This window comes from Gossypium arboreum, chromosome 5, assembly GCF_025698485.1.
Source record: "Gossypium arboreum isolate Shixiya-1 chromosome 5, ASM2569848v2, whole genome shotgun sequence".
In the NCBI taxonomy this organism is placed as follows: domain Eukaryota; kingdom Viridiplantae; phylum Streptophyta; class Magnoliopsida; order Malvales; family Malvaceae; genus Gossypium; species Gossypium arboreum.
Genome location: NC_069074.1, coordinates 671,372 through 694,815, shown reverse-complemented (window position 1 = coordinate 694,815; position 23,444 = coordinate 671,372). Strand labels below are relative to the sequence as shown.

At 35.5% G+C, this 23,444-nt stretch overlaps 4 protein-coding genes and 1 pseudogene across 7 annotated transcripts; 2 read left to right on the top strand and 3 right to left on the bottom strand.

The window, feature by feature from the left end:
* Positions 1–71: 71 nt before the first annotated feature.
* Positions 72–2,555, bottom strand: LOC108454558 (chloroplast processing peptidase). The gene is made up of 5 exons (XM_017753056.2): positions 1,792–2,555; positions 1,221–1,358; positions 663–749; positions 480–547; positions 72–368 (listed from the first exon to the last, which is right to left on the bottom strand). Exons 1-5 carry the CDS (start codon positions 2,371–2,373, stop codon positions 233–235), a joined length of 1,011 nt encoding a protein of 336 aa, XP_017608545.1. The 5' UTR covers positions 2,374–2,555; the 3' UTR covers positions 72–232.
* Positions 2,556–4,184: 1,629 nt separating this feature from the next.
* Positions 4,185–6,440, top strand: LOC108454314 (protein SYM1-like; annotated as a pseudogene).
* Positions 6,304–10,314, bottom strand: LOC108454313 (uncharacterized). Of its 4 annotated transcripts, XM_053027522.1 has the most exons (12): positions 9,983–10,314; positions 9,600–9,794; positions 9,441–9,525; positions 9,196–9,271; positions 8,757–8,933; positions 8,518–8,620; positions 8,167–8,276; positions 7,978–8,067; positions 7,812–7,892; positions 6,990–7,677; positions 6,856–6,917; positions 6,304–6,711 (listed from the first exon to the last, which is right to left on the bottom strand). In XM_053027522.1, exons 1-12 carry the CDS (start codon positions 10,236–10,238, stop codon positions 6,619–6,621), a joined length of 2,016 nt encoding a protein of 671 aa, XP_052883482.1. In that variant the 5' UTR covers positions 10,239–10,314; the 3' UTR covers positions 6,304–6,618. The 4 variants fall into 4 exon arrangements, with proteins under 4 accessions (XP_052883482.1, XP_017608220.1, XP_052883483.1 ...); XM_017752731.2 differs by having other exon boundaries at positions 6,856–7,677; positions 9,983–10,313; XM_053027523.1 differs by lacking the exon at positions 9,983–10,314 and having other exon boundaries at positions 6,856–7,677; positions 9,441–9,518; positions 9,600–9,733.
* A 1,058-nt stretch (positions 10,315–11,372) lies between these two features.
* On the top strand, positions 11,373–16,635 carry LOC108456724 (subtilisin-like protease SBT6.1). Its single transcript, XM_017755348.2, has 10 exons — positions 11,373–12,162; positions 12,263–12,391; positions 12,520–12,672; positions 12,964–13,080; positions 13,486–13,670; positions 14,066–14,329; positions 14,487–15,558; positions 15,658–16,155; positions 16,242–16,302; positions 16,379–16,635. The coding sequence occupies exons 1-10, from the start codon at positions 11,614–11,616 to the stop codon at positions 16,465–16,467; spliced, it is 3,117 nt and encodes a 1,038-aa protein (XP_017610837.1). The 5' UTR covers positions 11,373–11,613; the 3' UTR covers positions 16,468–16,635.
* Positions 16,636–18,489: 1,854 nt separating this feature from the next.
* Positions 18,490–21,818, bottom strand: LOC108456726 (proline-rich receptor-like protein kinase PERK1). Its single transcript, XM_017755349.2, has 8 exons — positions 20,901–21,818; positions 20,073–20,624; positions 19,899–19,985; positions 19,739–19,809; positions 19,553–19,629; positions 19,315–19,456; positions 19,059–19,217; positions 18,490–18,971 (listed from the first exon to the last, which is right to left on the bottom strand). The coding sequence occupies exons 1-8, from the start codon at positions 21,445–21,447 to the stop codon at positions 18,657–18,659; spliced, it is 1,950 nt and encodes a 649-aa protein (XP_017610838.1). The 5' UTR covers positions 21,448–21,818; the 3' UTR covers positions 18,490–18,656.
* Between the last annotated feature and the right edge of the window lie 1,626 nt (positions 21,819–23,444).

Below are 23,444 nucleotides of genomic sequence, written 5' to 3'. Positions count from 1 at the left end.
TTGCATTAATCGTTAAAAGGGTCAGATCTACATATATGACAGGGCAAAAGGACCTGTTTACAAGAATAGCCTTTCTACTCAAAAAATGATTGTATTGCAGAAATTTTGGGAAATACAAAAAAAGAATTAGAAGTTCACATTGAGTAAGCAAAGATAACAGAGATATTATCACGGAATATGGCGTCAACAGAGAAAATAAAGCTTTTCATAAAATCAGTAAGCCTGGATACATCTATTCAGGTGCTTTGACACTCTCCTCCTGCTTGTCAACGGCACAGCCACGCTCAAGTACTGTGCCACCTATCCTCTTTGGGGGCCAATATCGAAATACTGATCTTCCTATGATATTCTTGGCAGGGAGGGGACCCCTAAACAAAACAGAACTCATAAAAGTCAACCAAGAGAGGAGGAAATATTCTGATTTGAAGGTTCAAATCAAGGTTGCAACATTGTCGACCTGTTAGAACAAAATATCTTACCAAACGTGGGAATCATAGCTATTATTACGATTGTCACCCATCACAAAGACGGAATTCTCGGGTACTTTCTGCAATATGAATAAGCACGTATACAATCCGAATGATATTGGCACAAACTCATTTGGGCTTTGGCCAATGGAATTAAAATGTAAAGTATTTAAAATTTTAGATACAAATCCTTACAATTGGTGCCATTTCATAAGAAGGAGCTTCATTGATGAACTCTTCATTTCGTCCAATCCCATTAACGAAAAGTTTTCCATTATGAACCTGCATCAGAACAACTTTTAATATTTCATTCTAATGAAACCAAATTACAGATGATAATACATCAAAACAAAAATGTAAAACAGATAGGGAATTGTAAAGGAATAGCCTATGTTAATCTGACACAGGTGTGAGTGTAACACATGATAGGTTCAAAATTTCCATGTATTTGGAGGGTTCTTCGAGAATTATATTTCCATACCCAGGTCCGAATATGCATCGGACACTTGTACTTAAAAAAAAATGGAGTGTTAGAGCCACATAGGGAGTAGCATCTTACATATGGGATGCCAAGAGAAACAACATGGATAATTTGCAAAACTATCCATTTACCCTAACATCTTCCTTGTTCTTGTGATTCGACATCACAGCATGCAACATTAATACGCAGTACTATTTTTCTCAATACAGTAAGAAACAGATACAATCAGAAGGAGAAATATAGATGCTAAGAAATGGTCAGAGTATCCTCACCTCAACAGTATCACCTTCCTTAGCTACTATTCGTTTAATGAAGACATCTTCATCAGTGTATCCTACTTCCTGAAGAACTGGTGGGCTTTTGAAGATGACAATATCATTAGCACATGGCTTCCTAAAGTAGTATGAAACCTGACAATTTCAATTTTAAAAAAACCGTCATGGTATACGTATGGATTAAACAACTTGTTCAGTTACCGATGCATGTTTAAAACAAAATAAGATTAGGCCTTATGCAATATATGCTTTCTACTAGTTACCAATTTTAGGAATCAATAAATGCAAGTTAAAACCTCCGATGACAATGCATATGCTTTGATCCAGCCTCTCAATCAGTCTTTAGTCATACTTAAATTAAACTTCATTTCTTTACCTTCATAAAGTTAAGAATGTATGTAAACCTTGACACTGATGTTTCACACAATTTAACCTAAGATGAAAGCCTTTACCCTAAAGCTTTAAAAAATAAACACAAACATCAAACAATGAAATAGTATGTAATCAACATTTCCACTAGAAACCTTGTGCCAACTAACTATCTACCAACCAAACAAACAATAACTACCTTCTCAGCAACAATTCGATCCCCAACATCAAACGTAGGATACATCGACAGCGAAGGAATGTACCTCGGCTCAGCCACGAATGACCGGAAAGCAAGCGATATTGCCACAGCAGCAATAACCGTTTTTGCATCATCGGGAGTAACATTCATCCATTCTGGCAATGACCCACTTTTCTTCTCTATCTCTCCATCGTCTCCATCTCTGCCGCCATCACCACCACCTCCACCTCCGCCCCCACCAGAGTCCACCACTACTTTGTTACTCTCACCGGAGTCTTTAACTCCATAGCAGTTAAGTCTTAGAAATTGGTTTCTGGGGCCTAAAGTTGTCGCATTTTCTATCTTAAACCCCCAAAAGTTTGGAGTTTTAGAGAGAACTGTGGAATGGTTAAGGGTTAAGGGGTGGGGTTTTGAAGATCGTTGGAGATTGAAGATTGTGGAATTAGGGGTTTTGAGGGACTTGAAAAAGGGAATTGAGGTGAAATTAAGGATTTTGATGGGTTTGGAGAAGTGGGTTGAATTGGGATTAGGGTTTTGAAAGGAAAGAAACGGAGGCAGAGAAGAATGTAGAGATATCACCATCTCTACTCAAACAAGTTAGGAATATAATTTTGTGAGTGAAAGAAATCTAAGCTTATAAATATCGTGGAAGGCCGGAAAGGGAAAATGAGAAATCCTGTGCATTTAATATTAATGAAATAATCATGGTTGCCAATACAATAAGATGATGATAAAGATGGAGATCCGAGTTTATTAAAATCCATTATCATGGGTTCAAAGGATTATGTATTATATAAAAAGTAATAGATATAATTAAAATTTATAATGAAATTATTTAATAATAATAATAATAAATTATACTTTATGTTAGTGATGTTACTATTTTTATCACATTAAATTTTTTAGGTTAATTTAGTCACATAAATTAAGATAATTATTTAAATTAATTATTACTGATAAAAATTCTATTAATTCACATATTGTTGATGTGATAAATTAGTTAATTGAACGACAACACATGACACTTTCTTACTTTGATTGAAGTTTAGGAACTTTTCTATTATTGTAATTCTATCTTTTTGTTATAATATTAAGTTATCTCTTATAACAAGTAATTGATTTTAGTGAATGAATTCTTATCAAGTTGAAAGAAGGAAAACAACTAAGTATAGTTATCAAGCATCTTGCTTTGCAAGCTAATCCACTAATTGCCATTCATCAACACTTACAAAGCACACATCCTGTTTTGGATGAGAAACCGAAAAAAAAGATGAGCAAAAATGGTGGGAAGAAGAAAGAAAGTAAAAATCTTAGAGATAGAAGAGACTTGCAATCAAATGTCTCATCAGTATAGGTTTGACTACTATTTTTTCTCTAGTTTCAGAAAGGAATAAGAATTTTAGTTAACAAGTCTTAATTTAGTACCTCACCATTTATGAGTGACAAGTTGTACCTTCTCAATTTAAATTTCAGATATGAAACTCAACTCTCATTCATATCTAGCAACCCTCTAAAATGGAAAATAACTGCTTTAGACCCTTAAAAGTTCATACAATCTTAAGTTAATAGTTTGAACTTATAAATGTTAGAATTTTGACTTAATCCTTTTAAAAATTATAAAAATATAAGTCAATATAAAAAAAATTGCATCTAAATTATTATAAAATATATAACTTAATCTCAACCTCTTAAAAAAATTTAACTTTACCCTTGATATCAAATTTAATTTAATATATAATTTCATTTTCTTATTTATTTTATTTTCTTTCTTTCTCTCTCTACAATTTTGACTATAAGCTGTTTTATGATGCATCCGACTTTCAAAAATTTTTAAAAATTGGTGAGAGATTGATTTTATTGGTAGATGAAAGCAAGAACATGTAAGATGATTAAAATGTGATGTTAGATGATTAAAAATTTTCAAGATTGAAATATTAATTTCCTCCAAATGAAAACATTTCATTCGTTTGATGTTGGAAAATAACAGTCTAAAATGCTACACGGGACCAATTTTGAATCCATTTATTGATTCTCATATTTTCTTTTTCCATTTTTTCTCTCTTCAATTTTATAATGGAAAAATAACTATTTACTGGGTTAAGAGAATTTCATAAATAAATTTGATGAGTTTTCTAAAATTTGAAAATTAATATTAAAAAATCAGAAAATAGTAAGATTAAGAAAGAAAAAGAACAAATGTGGTAAAAATGAGGATTAATTTTTTTTAAAACAGAGACAATATAGAAATTAATAGGACTGAAATATAACAATTCAAAGAGTAGAAAAATGAAATAAAAGTAAAAGGACTGTTGTTAGAATTTAACCTATTAAATGGATCCAAATGCCCAAATGTTTGAATGATTGTAATATAGAAAAGGAAAGTCTTTGGACAATACTTTCTTTATGGAGAGATTTTCTCGCTAACCTTCTTTCTTCCGCTCAACATTGTCCCATGTAGCGGTGACAAAACCATGAATGAATGAACGAATACGAGAAAATTTTACTCTTGTTTTAGTTTCTCTTTCCTTTTTCTTGGCTTTATCTATCCCTTTCCTCTCTTTTCTACCCCCCCCCCCCCCTTTTATTCATCTTGTTCTTCTTCAACTTGTCTTTTCTTTTTCTTTTCTTTTTTTTTTTCCATCTCGTAAAATGTCGAGGATATGGAAATGGTACAAGAGTTGCTTATCTCTTCATCCTGTCAAAACACAAGTTGTCAGCTCAGGTTTCCTTTGGGGCATTGGGGATGTTGGGGCTCAATACATCACCCATTTCACCACAAACACACGCCTTCAATATAAAGTACGCACCTTTTTTTGCATTCTCTCGTGGGTTCTTGCAACCCTCAATGATAGTTTTTGAGTTTTGGATTATTGTCCCTAAATATCATTTCTTTCTTCCATATATTCCTGCTTGATTTGATTCAATTTTATTGGTTGGTAATGTTAAAGAAACAATTTAAAAGGTTTCATTTTTCGAGGTGGTAATCTAGATTGAATCCGATAATGGTAATGTTCCATTAGAGATTTGTTGACAACATATAGCATTACTAGAATAGCTGGTAAAGTTTCATATTTGCCTCTTTTGGTACCATAGTTTACGGTCTCACATGACACCACAGTATATTCTTTTGTTGTGGCCCTCAATTTGAATGTCTATTCTCTCGATTCTGATACTAATGCCTGTAACAAAATCTTAAAAGACTTGTATGGTTCAGATCAGATAACTTGTTCCCAAAGTAATTGTTTGTAAGAGTTGATTGATCTTTCATCTTTCCTCAAGTTTCACAGATGAATTGTTTCATAATTGTCTTCCAAAGATAATATTGGTTAAGCAGTTTGTGTTTTTTAGAGTTTGCTTTTGGTTGGTCTCATGCTTTCTGGTCCTTTGGCTCTCTATTTAGCATGTGTGAAACAGGTGAATCACATAGAAGACAATACAAGTATACTATTCAGTCCAGGTTTAGTTTATTTACTTACTTTTTACATTTCGAGTGAACGATTTCGTCTGTACAATCGTGTCGTGACATTATTCACATTGATGAACTAACTACTTGAAGTGATTGGAGATTATATTTTGTTCTTGTACCCATTGCTCAAGGACTTGTTGGTTAGACATTTCTTATTAATCAGTTTGAATGTTTTCTGAAGTTGGATTCTGAATAATCCGGCTCCTCACGCACTAATAAGACGATAATCGGTGTTTAATTTGACAGGATTCAGAGCAAGAATTTATAACCGATTGGAAAAGAGTGGCTATCACCAGTATGTTTGGATTTGGCTTTGTTGGACCGGCTGGACACTACTGGTTCGTTTTCGTTTCCCTTTGTTCCCCCCTGTGGTTTATTTAGTCTGATTTTTGCATATCTGTTCATGTACTCTGATGATACCAAGTTTGTCCCAAAATGGGTGTAACTATGACTTTACATAGAATCCAAGAAATTCAAGGTTTATATTGAGGTTAAGTTGCTAATAATTTTCAACTGAAACTAAATATACAGACAATGGTAAGTTTGTGTTCAACTGGTTATGGTGGGTGCAGGTCGTAATGTACGCTAGCAACTGCTTACCTCTCTTTTTTCTCCATTTAGGTATGAAGGCTTGGATAGATTTATAAAGTTAAGGCTTCAACTACGACCAAAGTCTGTGAAATTTGTTGCTGCTAAAGTCGCTATGGATGGCTTTATCTTTGGCCCCTTTGACTTGTTCGTGTTTTTCTCGTATATGGGGCTTTCCACTGGTAAAAGCGTTCCGGAAGTGAAGGCTGATGTGAAGAGAGATTTTATCCCAGCCTTGATTTTGGAGGGTGGTATATGGCCGATTGTTCAGATTGCGAATTTCCGATATGTTCCAGTGAGATATCAGCTCCTTTATGTTAATATCTTCTGCTTGTTAGACAGTGCATTTCTGTCATGGATTGAACAACAGAAGGATGCTCCATGGAAAAGGAGGTTCACTTCTTTATCTCAATGAGGGAAAAGGGAGGTCAAGGTAGATTGTGATATTTCTGCCCCCATTTTTGTGTTTCCATTAATTTTCTCTTTACTCAATCATATATTTTGTCAAGTGTACAACTGAATGAATACTCATGTACTTTTGAAAGAATTAAATGAGACAACCCTAAAATGCCAACTGGGGTTTTAGATGTTAAAACTTTCTACAATCAAAAATTGAATGATGCTAACTTAAAACACAAAGAATGTATGTGTAAAAGTGTCAAAATCTATATAATATGAACTCTTCCCAGCCTTTTTAGAGTAAAAATGGCATTCCTCCAAGTACCCTAGGCATAATGAAATTTGCAGACCTGGTGAAACTTAAATTACCATGACTACAGAAAGGAACTGTGTCCTCCTCCAAGTGGTACCCTTGGCTTGAATACAGCAGAAGCCTTCATGCAAGGGCAATGTTTAAAGCCAATGCTCTGAAAGAACACGAATAAAAAAGAATCATTAGGTAGAAGGAGGATTCTGCATGAAATGATTGTCAATAGGCTTAAAAAAGAATTTAAAAGGAAACCGGAAAGAAATTGCATAAGATATCATATCAAAGGAAGTGTTTAACATACCGGGATGCTTAGTAGCCGTCCATGATCATCAACCAGTAAAGGCATGCTTTTTCTTGCTGCAACTGGGATGGATTTCAGTGATTTAAGAGCTACTTTTGCTGACAACCTTGAATAATCCAAGCATGTTATCTTACCGGTTAATGGAAGTCTTGTCGCTTCAAAATTATCTGAATGTGGCCACTTTGTCAACTCGGCTAGATAGAGCCAATCGGCATCAATCATGGTACGTACCTTGGCTACCATTTCATCCTCATTTACACAGCAGCAATGACAATCCCCTTGCAAATATGAAAGAGAAAGAGGTTCCCCACGAAACCAATTGCTACTGATTTCCTTGCTTAGTTTCCATGAGATAATGAATCGGTTCATAAAGTAGCATGTTTGCCCTGGGAGGAGTGGTTCACTCAGAAATGCAGCAATATGCTCAGTTCCCTGCTTTGACTCACACCCAGATGCAACTTCATCAGTTTTAGACTTAAAATGACTGACTTCCTCCCTTTGCAATGAAATAATGTTTCTATAAGTTGATTCACTGATAACATCTAATCTCCGGGCTTCATCTAGTACTGACTGAGATCTCATGTCCAAAAACTGCGCTTGGGATGAATCGGTGACCAGGTTATTATTAGAATATGATCTCCCATTTGCTATAATTTGTTCCAGCTCATCTGAAAAGCAATGCTTCTCTTCTACATTAGAAAATGTGCGAAATGATTCTGCATTTGAAGGCAGAGGACAATAAACAGAGCAGCAGACGAGAGCTTCGAAGCCCTTAGATCCAGGAGCCGGACAAATGTAGCAACCAGCAGCAGTCAGAGAAATCTAAAAATTATTTTTTAAAAAAAAAAAAGAAGAAAAAGAATAACAATCAAGAAATTTGCACTTGCAAAAGAGAAAAAGAAAAACTAAATAATTGCACAAGAAGCGCAACTACAAGTTTAGTGAAAGTGTTCTACCTTGCATGGGATGGTACGTATGTATTGCAACAGTAATTTTGAAGTACTGCCTCTGATTGGCCTCTGCCTTTGTGAAACAAACTGACAAGTTACAAGAAAATGGAATTAATTGAAACATTGAAAGATTCCCTCATAAAAATTAGAGATATCGTAAATGGTTTAATACCTGTAAAACCAATGTAATAAATTTAGACAGACATATATCCTCAATTTTTGATGGATTAAGTGTCTTTAAATTGATAACTGCATAACCTTGCTGCAAAAGTTATCATCATAATAAATTTGCTTGTATTATTATACCAAAGTTAAATTTAATGTAACAACAAGAAACTTCCAAACATCAAAGAGTGCTTACATCCATTACGGTAATGGACTGCTTTATTAAACTGTTACAAATTTGATCAACATAGATGCGTGTTCTTCGACAGGCAGAAATAACTGCTTGTAGCTCAGAATTAAAGGTACCTGGAAAAGAGTCGTTATTCCAAAATATGAAGTCTAAATTATTATTGCTCTCAAGGAAGAGTGTGAATGCAAAGTACTAATACAAAGGGTTTGACAATGTAGATCTTATACGAACTCAAACTTTGGCAACTTAGCAGCAAGATCAGTATGGAGAACCATGTATATAACATCAAGTTAAAAGTTAAAGCAAAAAGACTGTTATGAATAATACATCAAAACTGTCCCATCTATCGGTACTCACCTGATAACAAATTTCCCAATGATGCCCTAATTCTATTCCGAGCAAATAATGGACTTCGATTTGTTGGATCTTCAACCCAATCCCGGTTACTCCCTTGACATATCTATTAAAAAGAAAAAAGGACTTAGAAAAAAGGCCTTACTTAGAGCTCATAAGAATACTAGTAAAGAGAGCATATAAATGAAAACTGGGCAAAGGCATGAATAGATCACTTTTATTGCTATATCCTTATCACTAACCTTGTACATGTCTTCTTTTGAAAAATCAAGCAGAGGCCGCACTAGAAGAACACTATGATTTTTCCAATCATTGTTACAAAAATTTGTATGAGAGGAAAACACTTGAGATGTGAATGCCATGCCAGCAAGTCCAAGGACCCCACTATCACGAGATGATCTAAGAATGAATAACTCAGCCTGCATTGTGGAACGAAAATTAGTACATCTAGTGTCCTGTTTGTTCGTTCATGTTTCAATCAATTCAGAGAGGAACTTCACAAAAAATAGTTAATTGATTCTTATAAGTAAATAAATTGAATATGCAGCTTTTATACTTTAATAAACACACACACACACACACATATATATATATATATATATCTAAGGCTTAATACAAGTTTTTGTATCTTCCAAGCATGCATATGGAAAGTTGGTGAAGCAAATATGTATTGGTAAGAACCTGGTCATCTGCATGATGAGCAACAAGCAAAACACTGATCTGGTTTTGCATACAAACATCTTGAAATATTTTATACCTGAAATTCGAGCACAATAATAGAAAGAGAATGAGACTCTAACCAAATGGTTATCCTTACCAAGCCCAACCGTAACTATAAACTATAAAGCATCCTTGCTCGAAAATGAAAGCACTATTAGCAGAGTAGCAAGCATTTCAAACAAACTTCAAAAAGAGAAACAAACAACCTCATGTCTCGAGCAGATTCTTGCAAGTGACCTTGCTTAGGCTTGCCATTCAACCAATCACAGCGGACAATCTTGCATCTGATTCCTACACAAAACTCATGTTAGCCATCCAAATATAAATCAAAAACTCGAAATTTCACTGATAAACTAAAAATATACCCATTTCTGAAACCCGATTTCCCACTAAACTTGCTTCATCTTTGCTTTCTGAACGTAGCCCATGATCAACAATTATTGCTAAAAGACCATCAATGAATTTGCCACTGTTGTCAACTCCATATAGGCCTTCAGTTTTCCAACTAGCAGCTAGAACACACAAAGCCATGCTATCCGGTCCCCCGGATACACCTAGAGCTAAAAACACAAACCCAGAACTAAAATCATTGATTTACTAATTTGCACGACCAAATTTTCTTCTTCTTTTTTTCCATCTTAAAAAAAACAGATGAGACATAGAATTGTCTTTAGTAAAAGGCCTCCTTATATCTTTTCTCGAGAAACAAACAGAAACCCAACAAAGAGAACAGCAAAAAGAAGCTAACCAATACTGTTGTGGTGTTTGATTCCAGCCATGGCCATTCGCCTGGAGAAAGCTTCATTGTACTTAGCCATATCTACTAAGTTTAGCGTTTGGGAGTTAACGCAATGACAAAAGACGCGCGCTGAAGGTATATTATGGGGTCCATAACAGGGGTGATGGTGGCGGTGGGGCTTGAACCATAATTTGGGATACGAGAGGAAAAAGGAAAGCTTGGCGATGGTTCTGGTTTGTGAACAGAGGACAAGGCCTCGCGCCATCTGAAGGATTGAAGCACTGCGGCGTGCACTGCCGGTGTTCGACCTTGTGAAACCAAGTCCTCTTTGGTACGTTATATTAGGGTAAAATTACACCTAAAGTCACTAAACGATTTGATCACTTACAAAATTGTCACTAAACTATTCGAATATTTCATTTAAGTCACTGAAATAAAAACTTTCAAATAGTATAAGAATCATTTTATAAATTTATAAAGTTAAGTGATCAAAATATAAATTTATTAATAAATTAATGACCTTTAATATAATTTACCCTTATACTTACTCAAGTCAAGCTAAACTTTGCTATTTATTTATTTAATATTATCCTCGAAACTTAACTACTTTTAACTATTTTAACATGTTTGTGGGACTTTGAGTTTTGATCTTGTCACAATTTCATATTATGCCATTTCAAATTTTTTCGAAGTAACTTTTCCTAATTATATATATATACAATGATTACGTCATATAATTTTACAAAAGTATACAGAATTACACTTTAAAATATTAAGGTAAATTAAGAAAAATTAGAAAAAAATTAAAATATTAAAATAATTAACTCGACACCAATTTAAAATTAATAACATTACAATAATAAAATTAAATTTATTTTTTAATTTTAATATCGTGCATATTTTATATATAATTATTATTAATTTTAAGTCATACATTATATTATTTATAATAAGTTATTTTAAATACATATTTATATTTTATATTTATACTTTTTATACGCATAGGCAATAAAATTTTTAATATATTCTATTTATACTTGTCATCACCCTTGTCTATTAAATATTTTTCGTTTAAAATAATCATGATATTTATTTCAGCTTGAACCGTCCTTCGAAGGTATTAGAAAAACTAAAACTGGATAAACAAATGTGACCGCCTTAGGGGACCAATCAAAGCATGAACCGTTTGAAACCTTTTAATACGATGCTTGACTCCGGCCCAAATTAGGCCCGGACTTGTAGACACATATACGGTCAAGTTTAAGGTCGGGCCTTTAGTGACATCCGTCTCCTCCTCCACTCTGTTTCCCTCTGCCAACAAATCGAAGACTTCCCTCGGCTCAGAAAAGATATTGGACTTTGGGCTTTCTGTGGTTCGAAAGCTTTCATTAGTTTCTTTTACTTAATTTCCTTGTCCTACTTTCTTGAAATGTAGAAAAGAAGAAAAAAAAAATTAAGGTCACGTGGCAAATCACTCTGATGGCTGATTAACTATTTACTTGTTGATAGGGAGGTTAGCTTTAAATTGACGAGGCTGTCGGAAGCTGAAGATGCAACAACTCCCACTCAAGCTTTAACCGAAGAAGGCAGAGAGTTATCTCTTCCTCTTCTCTCTATCTGATGAGGGCATTTTCCCGCCAATGCATTTCCGCCACACCATGCTCTCTGCTCAATCTTCGTTTCCTCTCAAATCATCCCTTTTCATTCTTCTTCTCTCCCTTTCCCTTTTCCATTTCAATCTCTCTTTCCGTTCATCCCCTAACCTAACCCTAACCTCTGATCGAACCCAACCCCAAGCTTCCCGTGCCAACTACATCGTTCGGTTCATCGATTACAAACCGGTGTCCGAACACCGTTCGTACTTAGAATCCAGCCTCCGATCCGAAGGGTGGGAGTGGATCCAGAGAAATAACCCCGCTGCTAAGTTCCCCACGGATTTTGGGTTGCTTTCGGTCAGGGATTCGGTAAAAGAATCCGTCATTGAGGAGATTGAAAGGCTGGGATTTGTTAAAGATGTCAACGTTGATTTGAGCTATAGTAGGGGTATCCTTAGTGGTGCTTTTGAGAATGGGCGAAAACGACCAGGGAAAATTTTTACTTCGATGTCGTTTAGTGAAAAAGAGAAACATTTCCACCATTCTGGTTTAAGTAATTCCTCACTGAATTGGAGTCGTCATCTTTTGATGCAGGTAAACATTTTAATTCGATTAACTAAATTTCCCATAGCCAAATTTATGAGAATTTAAACGAGGGAGGAAAGTTATGGAATTTCTTATTTTGATATCGCAGAGATCTCAAGTTACTTCCTTGTTCGGAGCGGATGCTCTTTGGAGAAAAGGGTATACCGGTGCTAAAGTCAAAATGGCTATTTTCGACACTGGAATACGTGCTGATCATCCTCACTTCCGAAACATTAAGGTACATCAGTAGTGGGAAAATGAAGTTAGTTGAACTTTTGTTGGTGTGAAATTATTTTCTTATTGAAAATGACTTGTTGGTCTTCAATAGGGAGTTCTGATATTCACTCTTGCGAGTAAATTTTTCAGGAACGAACTAATTGGACCAATGAGGATACTTTGAATGATAATCTTGGACATGGGACCTTTGTGGCTGGTGTTATTGCTGGTGAGGACGCAGAATGTCTTGGCTTTGCACCAGATACTGAAATTTATGCTTTCCGTGTTTTTACTGATGCACAGGTAACACAAGTTGGTGTTGGATATTTTGTTTGTTTTTGTATTTTGATTGGATGTTGCACCAGGCCTTTGCAAATCTCACCCTTTTTGTTGTTGATTTCCTTTATATTTGATCCATTTGAAAATTCCTAGCATGCACTACAGAAATTGGAAGCTCTTTTGAACTGTTCATTACTATAATTAGAAGATATATATCATACAGTATATCCATCAACCTAAGGACTTTCCCTTTAACATTTGTTATTCTATAAAATTTGGCTGGATTATGAGAATTTTGCTCTCAGCTTATTGCAGGTATCATATACATCTTGGTTCCTTGATGCTTTCAACTATGCTATTGCAATCAACATGGATGTGCTAAACTTGAGCATAGGTGGACCTGATTACTTGGATCTCCCATTTGTAGAGAAGGTATGATTCCCATGGCCTGTGGTTTATTGGTGTTTATTTGTCAAGCATCATTAATAATTTTGTTTCAAAACTGCAAAATTGTCTAAGTTTGGTTGTAGTGGCATGTGGAAATGCTTCAATCATAATGCATTCACTTGCTTCCCACAGGCTTCTTGGCCTCTCTTAAATCCCATGAACCATGCTATGATCATTCAAATTCATGAGTTGACTTCCTCTTTCAATATTTTGCATTTTGAAGAAGTTTGCTAGCTTTCTTTGGACATTTATTTCCAAATATGGAAGGATTAGCCTGTGAAGTTACCCACTCTGCTGTTGAAACTTCCACATTCAGTTTTGCATGCTTATCCTTACATACAATGGAGCTGAACGTTTTTGGTTAATGCTTGCTGCTTTTTGGTTCTCCAGGTTTGGGAAATAACAGCCAATAATATTATTATGGTATCAGCCATTGGAAATGATGGGCCATTGTATGGCACTTTAAACAACCCAGCAGACCAAAGTGATGTTATTGGTGTTGGTGGAATTGATTATAGTGATCACATAGCCTCATTTTCATCACGTGGCATGAGTACTTGGGAGATTCCTCATGGGTAGCGTATTGCTGTATTCTACGATATTAAGTGTTCTTCACTATGTTCAAAACATACTCTTCTAGCCATAATCATTTTCATTTTAAGAAAAAAAAAAGGGGCTAGGATGCCTCTCCTGGCAAGTTTATTTTGGTTGGGGGTGTAATGGTGACAGTGAAACTTAAAATATATTTAATTTTGGAGTAGTCACTTATTAATTTAACTACTGTACTACACTTTTTCTCTAAAGGTGTTGAGGTCTTGTTATCAGCCCCTTCTTTTTAGTGTTGATCGTATGAAGGCTTTAAATTATTTTCAATTTCATGTAGTTTATGATATTCCATGTGTAACTCCCTTATTAAGCAAGCTTTATTGTCCTGATCATGAATATTAAACTTGTTTGATTGTCTTTGCAGTTATGGTCGTGTCAAACCAGATATTGTGGCATATGGGCGGGAAATTATGGGATCCAAGATCAGTACTGGTTGTAAACAATTATCAGGCACTAGTGTGGCAAGTCCTGTGGTTGCTGGTGTTGTATGCCTGCTTGTTAGTATCATTCCTGAGAACAAAAGAAAGGAGATTCTAAATCCTGCAAGCATGAAACAAGCTTTGGTTGAGGGTGCTGCTAAGCTTGTTGGTCCTAACATGTATGAGCAGGGTGCAGGGAGAGTAGATCTGTAAGTTCACCCAATAACAGTTCTTCTCCTTTTAACATTCAGAATTATTTCTTTTAGATCTACATATTTTTTAAGTTATTAGTCTGTCCAATATTTTTATTCTATTTACATTTCCATTTTCAGTAGAAGCAGCTATGATTATTTCTTATTTTGTCAGATTAGAATCATTTGAAATTTTGAAGAGCTATCAACCTCGCGCAAGCATCTTCCCTAGCATTCTTGATTACACAAATTGTCCATATACCTGGCCCTTTTGTCGTCAAGCACTCTATTCTGGGGCTATGCCTGTGATATTTAATGCTACTATTCTGAATGGGATGGGTGTCATTGGATATGTTCAGAGTCCGCCAACATGGCATCCTTCAACTGAGGAAGGGAATCTTCTACGCATTCACTTTACTTATTCAGAAGTTATCTGGCCTTGGACTGGTTACTTAGCACTGCACATGCAAATTAAGGAAGAAGGTGCACATTTTTCTGGTGTGATTGAGGGCAATGTAACTGTTAGAATTTACAGTCCTCCTGCCCAAGGGGAGAAAACTGCTAGAACTAGTACTTGTGTGCTTCAGTTGAAATTGAATGTGGTTCCAACCCCACCGCGATCAAAACGTATTTTGTGGGATCAGTTTCACAGTATTAAATATCCTCCTGGATATATTCCAAGAGACTCATTGGATGTGCGTAATGACATTCTTGATTGGCATGGAGATCACCTGCATACAAATTTTCACATTATGTTCAACATGTTACGAGATGCTGGCTATTATGTTGAGACGCTTGGTTCTCCTTTTACATGCTTTGATGCTAGCAACTATGGGACACTTTTGCTGGTTGATCTTGAGGATGAGTACTTTCAAGAAGAGATTGAAAAGCTCAGGGATGATGTTATTAATACTGGGTTGGGGTTGGCTGTGTTTGCTGAGTGGTATAATGTGGACACAATGGTTAAAATGAGATTTTTTGATGACAACACAAGGAGCTGGTGGACACCGGTAACCGGAGGTGCAAATATTCCTGCACTAAATGATCTTTTGGAACCATTTGGGATTGCTTTTGGGGATAAGATTCTGAATGGTGACTTTTCTATTGATGGTGAGCATAGTCGATATGCATCTGGAACAGATATAGTGAGGTTCCCAAGAGATGGGTATATTCACAGCTTTCCTTTTTTGGATAGCTCAGAAAGTGGGGCCACTCAGAATGTGCTACTGAATTCGGGCATGAACAAGGTGATTAGACATAGATGTTCCCTTTTTGGGGGATTCATGGACCTTATTTCAGCACAATGAAATTTTTTATCTTTTTAATCATCTATTTGGCATATGCAGGCAGACTCCCCTATCCTTGGCCTGTTAGATGCTGGTGAAGGTCGCATAGCTGTATATGGAGACTCGAATTGCCTGGACAGCAGCCATATGGTTACTAACTGCTATTGGCTTCTAAGAAAAATATTGGATTTCACTGGTTCAAACATTAAAGATCCAGTGCTTTTCTCAGAGTCTGCAAAGCAAGATGTGCCGCTGTATGAAGATGACAACCGCCTACCATCTCGAAGAACTGATGTAAATTACACCCTGTATTCTGCTGTCACAGGGAAGGATTTAATCTGTCGAAGTGATTCTAGATTTGAAGTGTGGGGAACTAAAGGATACAATTTACATGTTAGGGGAAGAAACAAAATAATGCCAGGTCATCATGTTATTGACTTGGGGAGAGGCTTAAACTCCACTTTCGGTTCTTCCAGATCAAGGCGTCCCAAGTTCACAAAGAAAACGAAAGGTGATTCTCTGGGAAACAGGTACTTTGGTCTCCTGTACAGAGATGAGGTAAGAAGCAGACAACTCGGTTTTAACTCGTTAGTTCTCTTCATTCGTTAAACTTTAACACTGAAGAAGATACCTCATGTTTTCAGCTGGATGTGCCTGAACTAGTTGCAAGTCATTGGGTTGTACCAGCAGTAGTAGCAGTTACAGGTTTGTGAATGTCATATATGTATATAAGCATTTTTGTTAAAGTGTCCTTGATCAATGTCCCCTACTGTTTCTTCAGGCTTTATACTTATTTTGAGCATTTGGCGGATTCATCATAAACGGCGGAGGCGAAGGCGATCTGCCTCTGGTCGGTTGGCCAACCTATAGTGTTAACGAGGATGGAATTTTTGAAGCAATTTTTTTTTTGAAACTCTTCACAATTTTTACTGGTGTACTGTTATAGATTTGAAAGTTTTGACAGCGGCAGAACAAGAGTTAATTTTGAATTCATGTATGTAGATCAGTAGCAATAATATTGGTTAGCAAGTAGGAAAACCATTGCTTCTATATAGTGCTAATTGGTCTTCATATTATTAATCTCCAGTTTTAGGAGTGAAGTTTTCAGACTTTAACAAGATAACCCCTTTTTATTCCCGAAATTTTATTAATTAAAAACAAGTTCAAAAAAATATATTAATTTTATTTTTTTATTTTGTTTTCATTTACCTTTGCAAAAACTTTGAGTAAATTACAAAAATAGTTACCCACTTATTAGTAAAATGCTTTTTTGGTCATCCAACTACTGTAGTTACAAACTGGTCATTCTATTTGATTTTTTTTATTTTACCATTGGTCATTAAATTATCATCAGAAAGATAATTTGATCAATTTTAAAATAACCATAACAATGATTATATATTGTGTCAATTTAATTTTAATGTTAAAAAATTAACATTCAATTTTATTTACTTTTATTAAATTTATCAAAGGATTAGACAGATGGGCCTGATTCATATAAGTTTTATGGTTAATTCCAGCTTAAATTACTAATTAATAATAAAATACAAGTTATACGGATCAAAGCAAATCAAATTCAAACTTGAATGGCACATGGGTGCACCTCTGGTAATGCCAATCAAACGGTTGTAACAACTAAAAGATATAAACACCAACAGCCAGGTTTTTAATTAGTAATAAAGTGACTTTTGTTGATAAGCCCTTTAAATTGTCATTTTTAATTTCTCTGTGTTTTCCCTGTGTCACCAAAATCCAAGTATTCTAAGCTGCTGCAACTTGCTAGCTTTTTAAGGTTGGCAATGAATTGGAATTGGATCAACTTCACCTTATACCTCTCACAGAAAATATATAACCTAAATTATTCACTTAAATTTTGCTATTAGTCTTTATATTTTATAAAAATTATGAACTTAATTCATATATTACTCATTTCTAATCTCTGTACTTTTCAAATTATAAAATTCGCCATCATGAAATAATAATTATTAAATTCATTAAGTTCATTATGGTAAATATATTATCATGTATAAAATCATGTCACCTTGTAATTTCTACATATTATTCACTAAAAAATCAGTTAATAGATTAATCTTTATCATTTGTGTCAAGATTGAAATTTCAAATTTTGAAAAGTATAGAGACTTTGAATAATACAATTGGAGAATATGGACTAAGTGTATAATTGTACGCATAGTACAAGACTAGTAGTTGAATTTAACCGCATCTATACTAAAATTTCAAAATTCGAAAAGTGTAAAAACTAAAATTGACCAATTCAAAAAACACAAGGATTAAAATTAATTAAATTAAAATACCAAGGACTAAATGCAAGACATTGACAAAATACAAAAACTAAAGTTAGAATTTTACCATTTTATTATATCTCTTGGGTCTTGGCAACTCAGCTTCTTCACAGGTAAGGTTAGTTGGAGGTAGGCGCAGCCACCCAGCAGTCTGAACCCAAAGAAGAGAGAGGACGACACCCCACAATGAGCTGTTTAATGTTCCCACATTTTTTGTCATTTTCGATGATTACGTTTTGTATTGCGGTTGACCGTTATCTCGTTTTGTAATGCTTATAAAAAGGCAGCCAGCTCTGCATGTGACTGAATCAATTAAAGCCCCCCACCCTCAGCTAAGCTTTTCAATTTTTTTCAAAGATGTAAGAATGTTCCCACGTGCTGGCCACCGTCACCCATTATCTTTAGTCTTAAGCTTTCCTTCACCTCACGTTCAAAAAGCACACGCTTGAGTTGAACAACGACGTGACACCATCAACTGAATCTAACCCATTTCTACTACATGTTCTAATAAAATGAAAAATCAATCTCAATGTATGTATCCATTATTTACTATGTGGATTAATAAATAAATACAAATTGATAATAACAATTAAAAAAAACCAGTAATTTCAAAGATTAGAGGGATAATAAAAGAATGTGTTATCTCACGAAAAAAAAAGCCCTTGCCAGTTTTTGGAATCAAAGTCTTAATAGTATGAAAATGGAGGACTAGGGATGGGATCTTTACAAAAGGGAATGAACAAGGCCGATTTATCGTTAAGAGGTTGAATTTCCGCTGAATCCATAGCTATTCCTCTTCATCTTTCCCATCTCCATTTCGCGGGTGGTTTGGCCTTCATTGCTTGAGCCGGAAGGATATAAACCGTATTCACTGGTTGGTTCACTGTACTCGCTACTAGCACCGAATTCTTGCGTACCCAATGCCATCTTCCTGAACTTTTTCATATCTTCATTGTATTGGCTGGTGTCGTAGTCTGAGCTTCCATAAGAGCTGTAGACACCGCTCTGGCCGGGTCTCATTCCTTCGTTAAGATCAGACAATGATGCATCTCCTTCTAAAGCACGGACTATCTGCTCGGTTATAACTTGTGGGGTCAGAGTCTAATAAATAAAGAATGTAACAGAGACGGATGAGCGTTGGAATTTGAAAAGAACTACCTGGCTCATCCGCGGTCTACGTCTTGCTGAATGTCGTACACAAGCTGCAGCACAAGCAACCATGCGAGTCATCTCGTTGTGGTTATATTCTTTTTGTAACTTTGGATCAACCAGACCATCAAAGTTTCCATCCAAAGCTCTTGTGAGCAAAGGCCTAGCCTGCAATGCCGAACCAGATTTACTTTTAACTAAATATTCTAAGAAATTTAAATCTATGTAAAGTAAACCATCATATGGACCGAAGTAATAAACTTACCCAATCCACCAAACTGTCATCCATAAAAGAAGAGCCAACCGGTCTGTGACCGGTAATCAACTCCAAAAGCATGACCCCGAAGGAGAAAACATCTGATTTATCAGTGAGCTTTCCACTTGAAGCATACTCAGGGGCTAAATACCTGGAGATAGTGCGAATTGTGAGGAAAAACAACTAAAAAATTTTAATCACATATAAGCAACGTGCCAAGTAACAAGAATGCAGGATGCCTTCTTACCCGAAAGTACCCATCACCCTGGTGGAGACGTGCGTGTTGACATCGGAAGCAATTTTCGCTAGTCCAAAATCAGCAACCTGAAAACAAAATTACCATCCATTATCCCAATATGTTGAGGCCACAAAATTACAGCCAAAAATTCACATTCAAAACTACGATATGGGAGTGTTCAAATGAAATCAATACCTTTGCTTCAAACTTGAAATCCAACAGAATATTAGCGGCCTTAATATCACGGTGAATGATCTTAGGATGACCTGAAAAGCATTAATAATCGTTACCACAAAGTAAAAGATTAAAATTCTCTCTAAAGAGTGAGCACATAAGTGAGAGTCGGAGAACACACAATCTTCATGAAGATATGCCAGTCCTTTTGCAGATCCTAAAGCAATTTTCATCCTTGTCGGCCAATCCATGGTCAGTCGCCCCTTCCCTGAAATTGGCATTCTCCATCATATCACTTAAACAAATGAATCAACAACATTGAATACCAATAACTATAGTTCAATGACAAACTTACCATGCAAGTGAAACTCCAAGGTGTTGTTTGGAACAAACTCATAAACAAGCATTCTTATTGTCCCAGAAATACAGTATCCGACCAATGAGACGAGATGTTTGTGATGGACGCGGCTAATGATCTCAACTTCAGCCTGAAATTCTCTCTCGCCTTGCCCACTTCCAGCCTTGAGTTGCTTTACTGCTACTTCCTTCCCATTAGGGAGAACTCCTTTGTGTACGTACCCAAAACCACCTTGTCCAAGAAGGTTAACTTCCGAGAAGCCATCCGTTGCTCTCGCTAATTCTTCATAGCTAAAAGTGCTTTTCGAGAAACCTAAGGAAATACCAGGTGACGGAGGCGGAAGCGGGTTTTCAGAACCTGAATAATTAGAGCCAGAACCTCCACTGCTGCTAATGAAAGGTGGAGGAGGTGTAGAAGATTGTCCTGGAGATGGAGGTCGCCATGCTGTAACTGGTGGAGGAGACGGCTTTGGAGCCACAGCACCAAATTGCTCCACACGCGGAGGAGGATTTTGTTGCCACCGGTACTGCTGGCCACCATACGGATCATCTGGAATTCAAGTAAGAAATCGAAAAAGTTCAATTAGTCAAAGAATTGATCATACGAAAGCCAAATACAAAGTTCTCTGTATTGAAAGCCACAAAACGGTGCTTTTTACAAGTAAAATCATGCAAAAAGATTTTAAATTTCCATCCTTCTAATGCACAACCAAAAGGAAGTAAACAAACCCAATTTTCTTGTTTAAAAACAGTAACAGATTCAATAAAAAGAATACCCAAACACTAAATTAGCATTGTTATTCAAAATACGGGAAAAAGTTCTGACCTTTGGGTCCAGGAGGCGGAGGAGGCATGTAGTAACTTTCCTCATCTCTTCTTCTTCTCTTCTTCTTACAACATAAAAACAACAAACCCAAAACCAACAATATCGCCACTCCCCCTATTGCTACCCCCACTATGAGCCCCGTCGGCGTCTCATTACTGGAATCAGAAGGAGGCGGAGGAGGAGATGGAGTCCCGGAATTCCTCGGAGGCGGTGGTGGAGATGCAGTACCGGGACTCCTCGGTGGCGGCGGCGGAGATGGTGTTGATGAGGAAGGCGGCGGAGGGGAAGGATTTGAGGATGATGGGGGTGGAGATTCAGTGGCCGGAGGAGGTGGAGAGGCAGAGGATGAAGGCGGAGGTGATGAGGTGGAAGGAGGAGGAGGGGATGGAGTGGTAGAAGGAGGAGGAGCTGATGGGGTAACGGGTGGTGGGGAAGGAGTAGTAGTAGGCGGCGGAGTCGAGGCAGCTGGTGGAGGCGGGGATGTAGTATTGGTTGCTGGCGGTGGTGATGTTGGGGCTGGAGTAGCCCCTGGCGGTGCCGATGACATTGTTCTCTCTAAAACAAGGACAAATAAAAATAAAAACTTTATTGGGTTTTTGGTTAAAGAAAAAGAGTGAATGTTTAAGCAAGGATTTAAGAGAGAAACGGATCAAAAGAAAAAGAAAAAAAAAAGGAAATTAATTGAGGTGGTGAGAATTGAAGAAAACGATTTGGTGTAGTAAGGTTACAAAGTTTGAACGCAGTAGAATAAGAAGTAGCAGTAGTTGTTTAGCACATGCAGGTGGCCCCGCCCCCGCCCTGCCGTTCTCGCTGGGCTTGGAATTGGATTGGGAACCTTTTACAATATAAAATGAAAACCAAAATACTCGTGCTTTTTGTCTTCGCTATGCTACGCTGTCCAGTTTAGGACAAAGAGCTGTTTAGTGGGTCCCCCCTTTAAGTTTTACGCGACTGACCCGCGGTTTATCTTCCTTTCAATGCTCCTTAATTTAGATTTCTTTTGGGTAAACTTCACGCTTAGCCATTCAACTATTATTTAATTTCTTTTTTAGTCATTTAATTATAACAAATTACAAAATAGTCATCTATCTATTCAATTTTTTTTTATCAGTGACCGTTAAACGACCAACACAAAATATATTTAACTCTTAACACCAAAAAAAATTAAACTCTTAATATTTACAGATTGTGTAATTTGACTTTTTTTACAATTTTACTTTTTTTTTGTAATCCATTTCCGACATTGTCCCTACATTTGATTCAATGGAAAAATAAACAGTAACAAGAATAAGAAAAAAAATGACCCAAATTTTGAAAAGTAGTAAATTCAATTGTTTGAAAACAAAAAATACTCACTTCGTGAATTCAATCCAATTGTAAGTCTAGCAGCTTAAATTTTTTTTATTTTTTATTTATTTTATCAAAGGTGATTAACTCAAACTAACAAAAAAATTTAATTATCATCGAGAGATATCAAGTTTTTAGTCATTTGAATTATAATGAAATCAATGCATTTGAGGATTGTCAAGCCTAATAATAAACAAACCTTTAAAAATCATTTTATTTCTAATTTACATATTATGTATTAAATTATATTTTCATGTGAAAAATAGGATAAAATTGTAATGTATAACCAATAAGGCCTGAAATTGTAAAAATAAGATTTAATTAACATAATATGTAAATATTAAGAGTTAAATTTAATAGTAGGTAACTAAAAAAGAAAGAAATCAAATAATTGGTAACTATTTTATAACTTTCCATAATTAAGCAATAAAAAAGAATTTTACTGATAATTGGGTTTCTGGCAGTGTAATTTTCCCATTTCTTTTTTCTTTTTGGAAGTTTATAAGTATGATTTTTTTTTACGCACCGTTTCAGATTTTTCATTGATTGGACCTATTTTTACTGATTCTTCCATAATGGTGTTTTTTTTTTTTTTTTTTGTGTGTGTGTGTGAAGTTATTAATTCAACGTTCAATTTATTTGGTAGGGCTTTTGTATGAATAGTTTACAATAAATCCGAATCCGCCTTCACTAAATTTCAGTTTGAAGGAAAACTCAAAAACATTTTCTTTTTGCAAAAAAAAAAAAAAAAGACTCGAATTGGTCTAATTGGGTGTATTCAAATGATTTCTCTTTTGAACGAAACGAACGTAGTATTCCAATGATTTATTAGCTTTTTATCATTTTAAAATTCATCTCACACCAATAGAAGAGAGTGCAAATATGGTCTATATCTGAAATTTCGCATCGTGACTTAAAAATTGAAATAATATTTATATAAATAATTATTGTATAGAGGACCACCATTCAAAGTTTAATTGACGTGAAAAACTGGTAGGTTAACAACTAAATTGAATAACCCAAGTTTTGCCTGGCAGTAAATATTTTTAAATAAGGTAATATAATTTTTTTATTCTTAACTTGATTTTGGTATTTTATATGTTTTTCACTTTGGAATTTCATTATTCAATTTTAAAAATATAAAAGTTTGATAATGAGTCACTCCTTGAAAATTAAAATTTTATATAAATTTTAAGT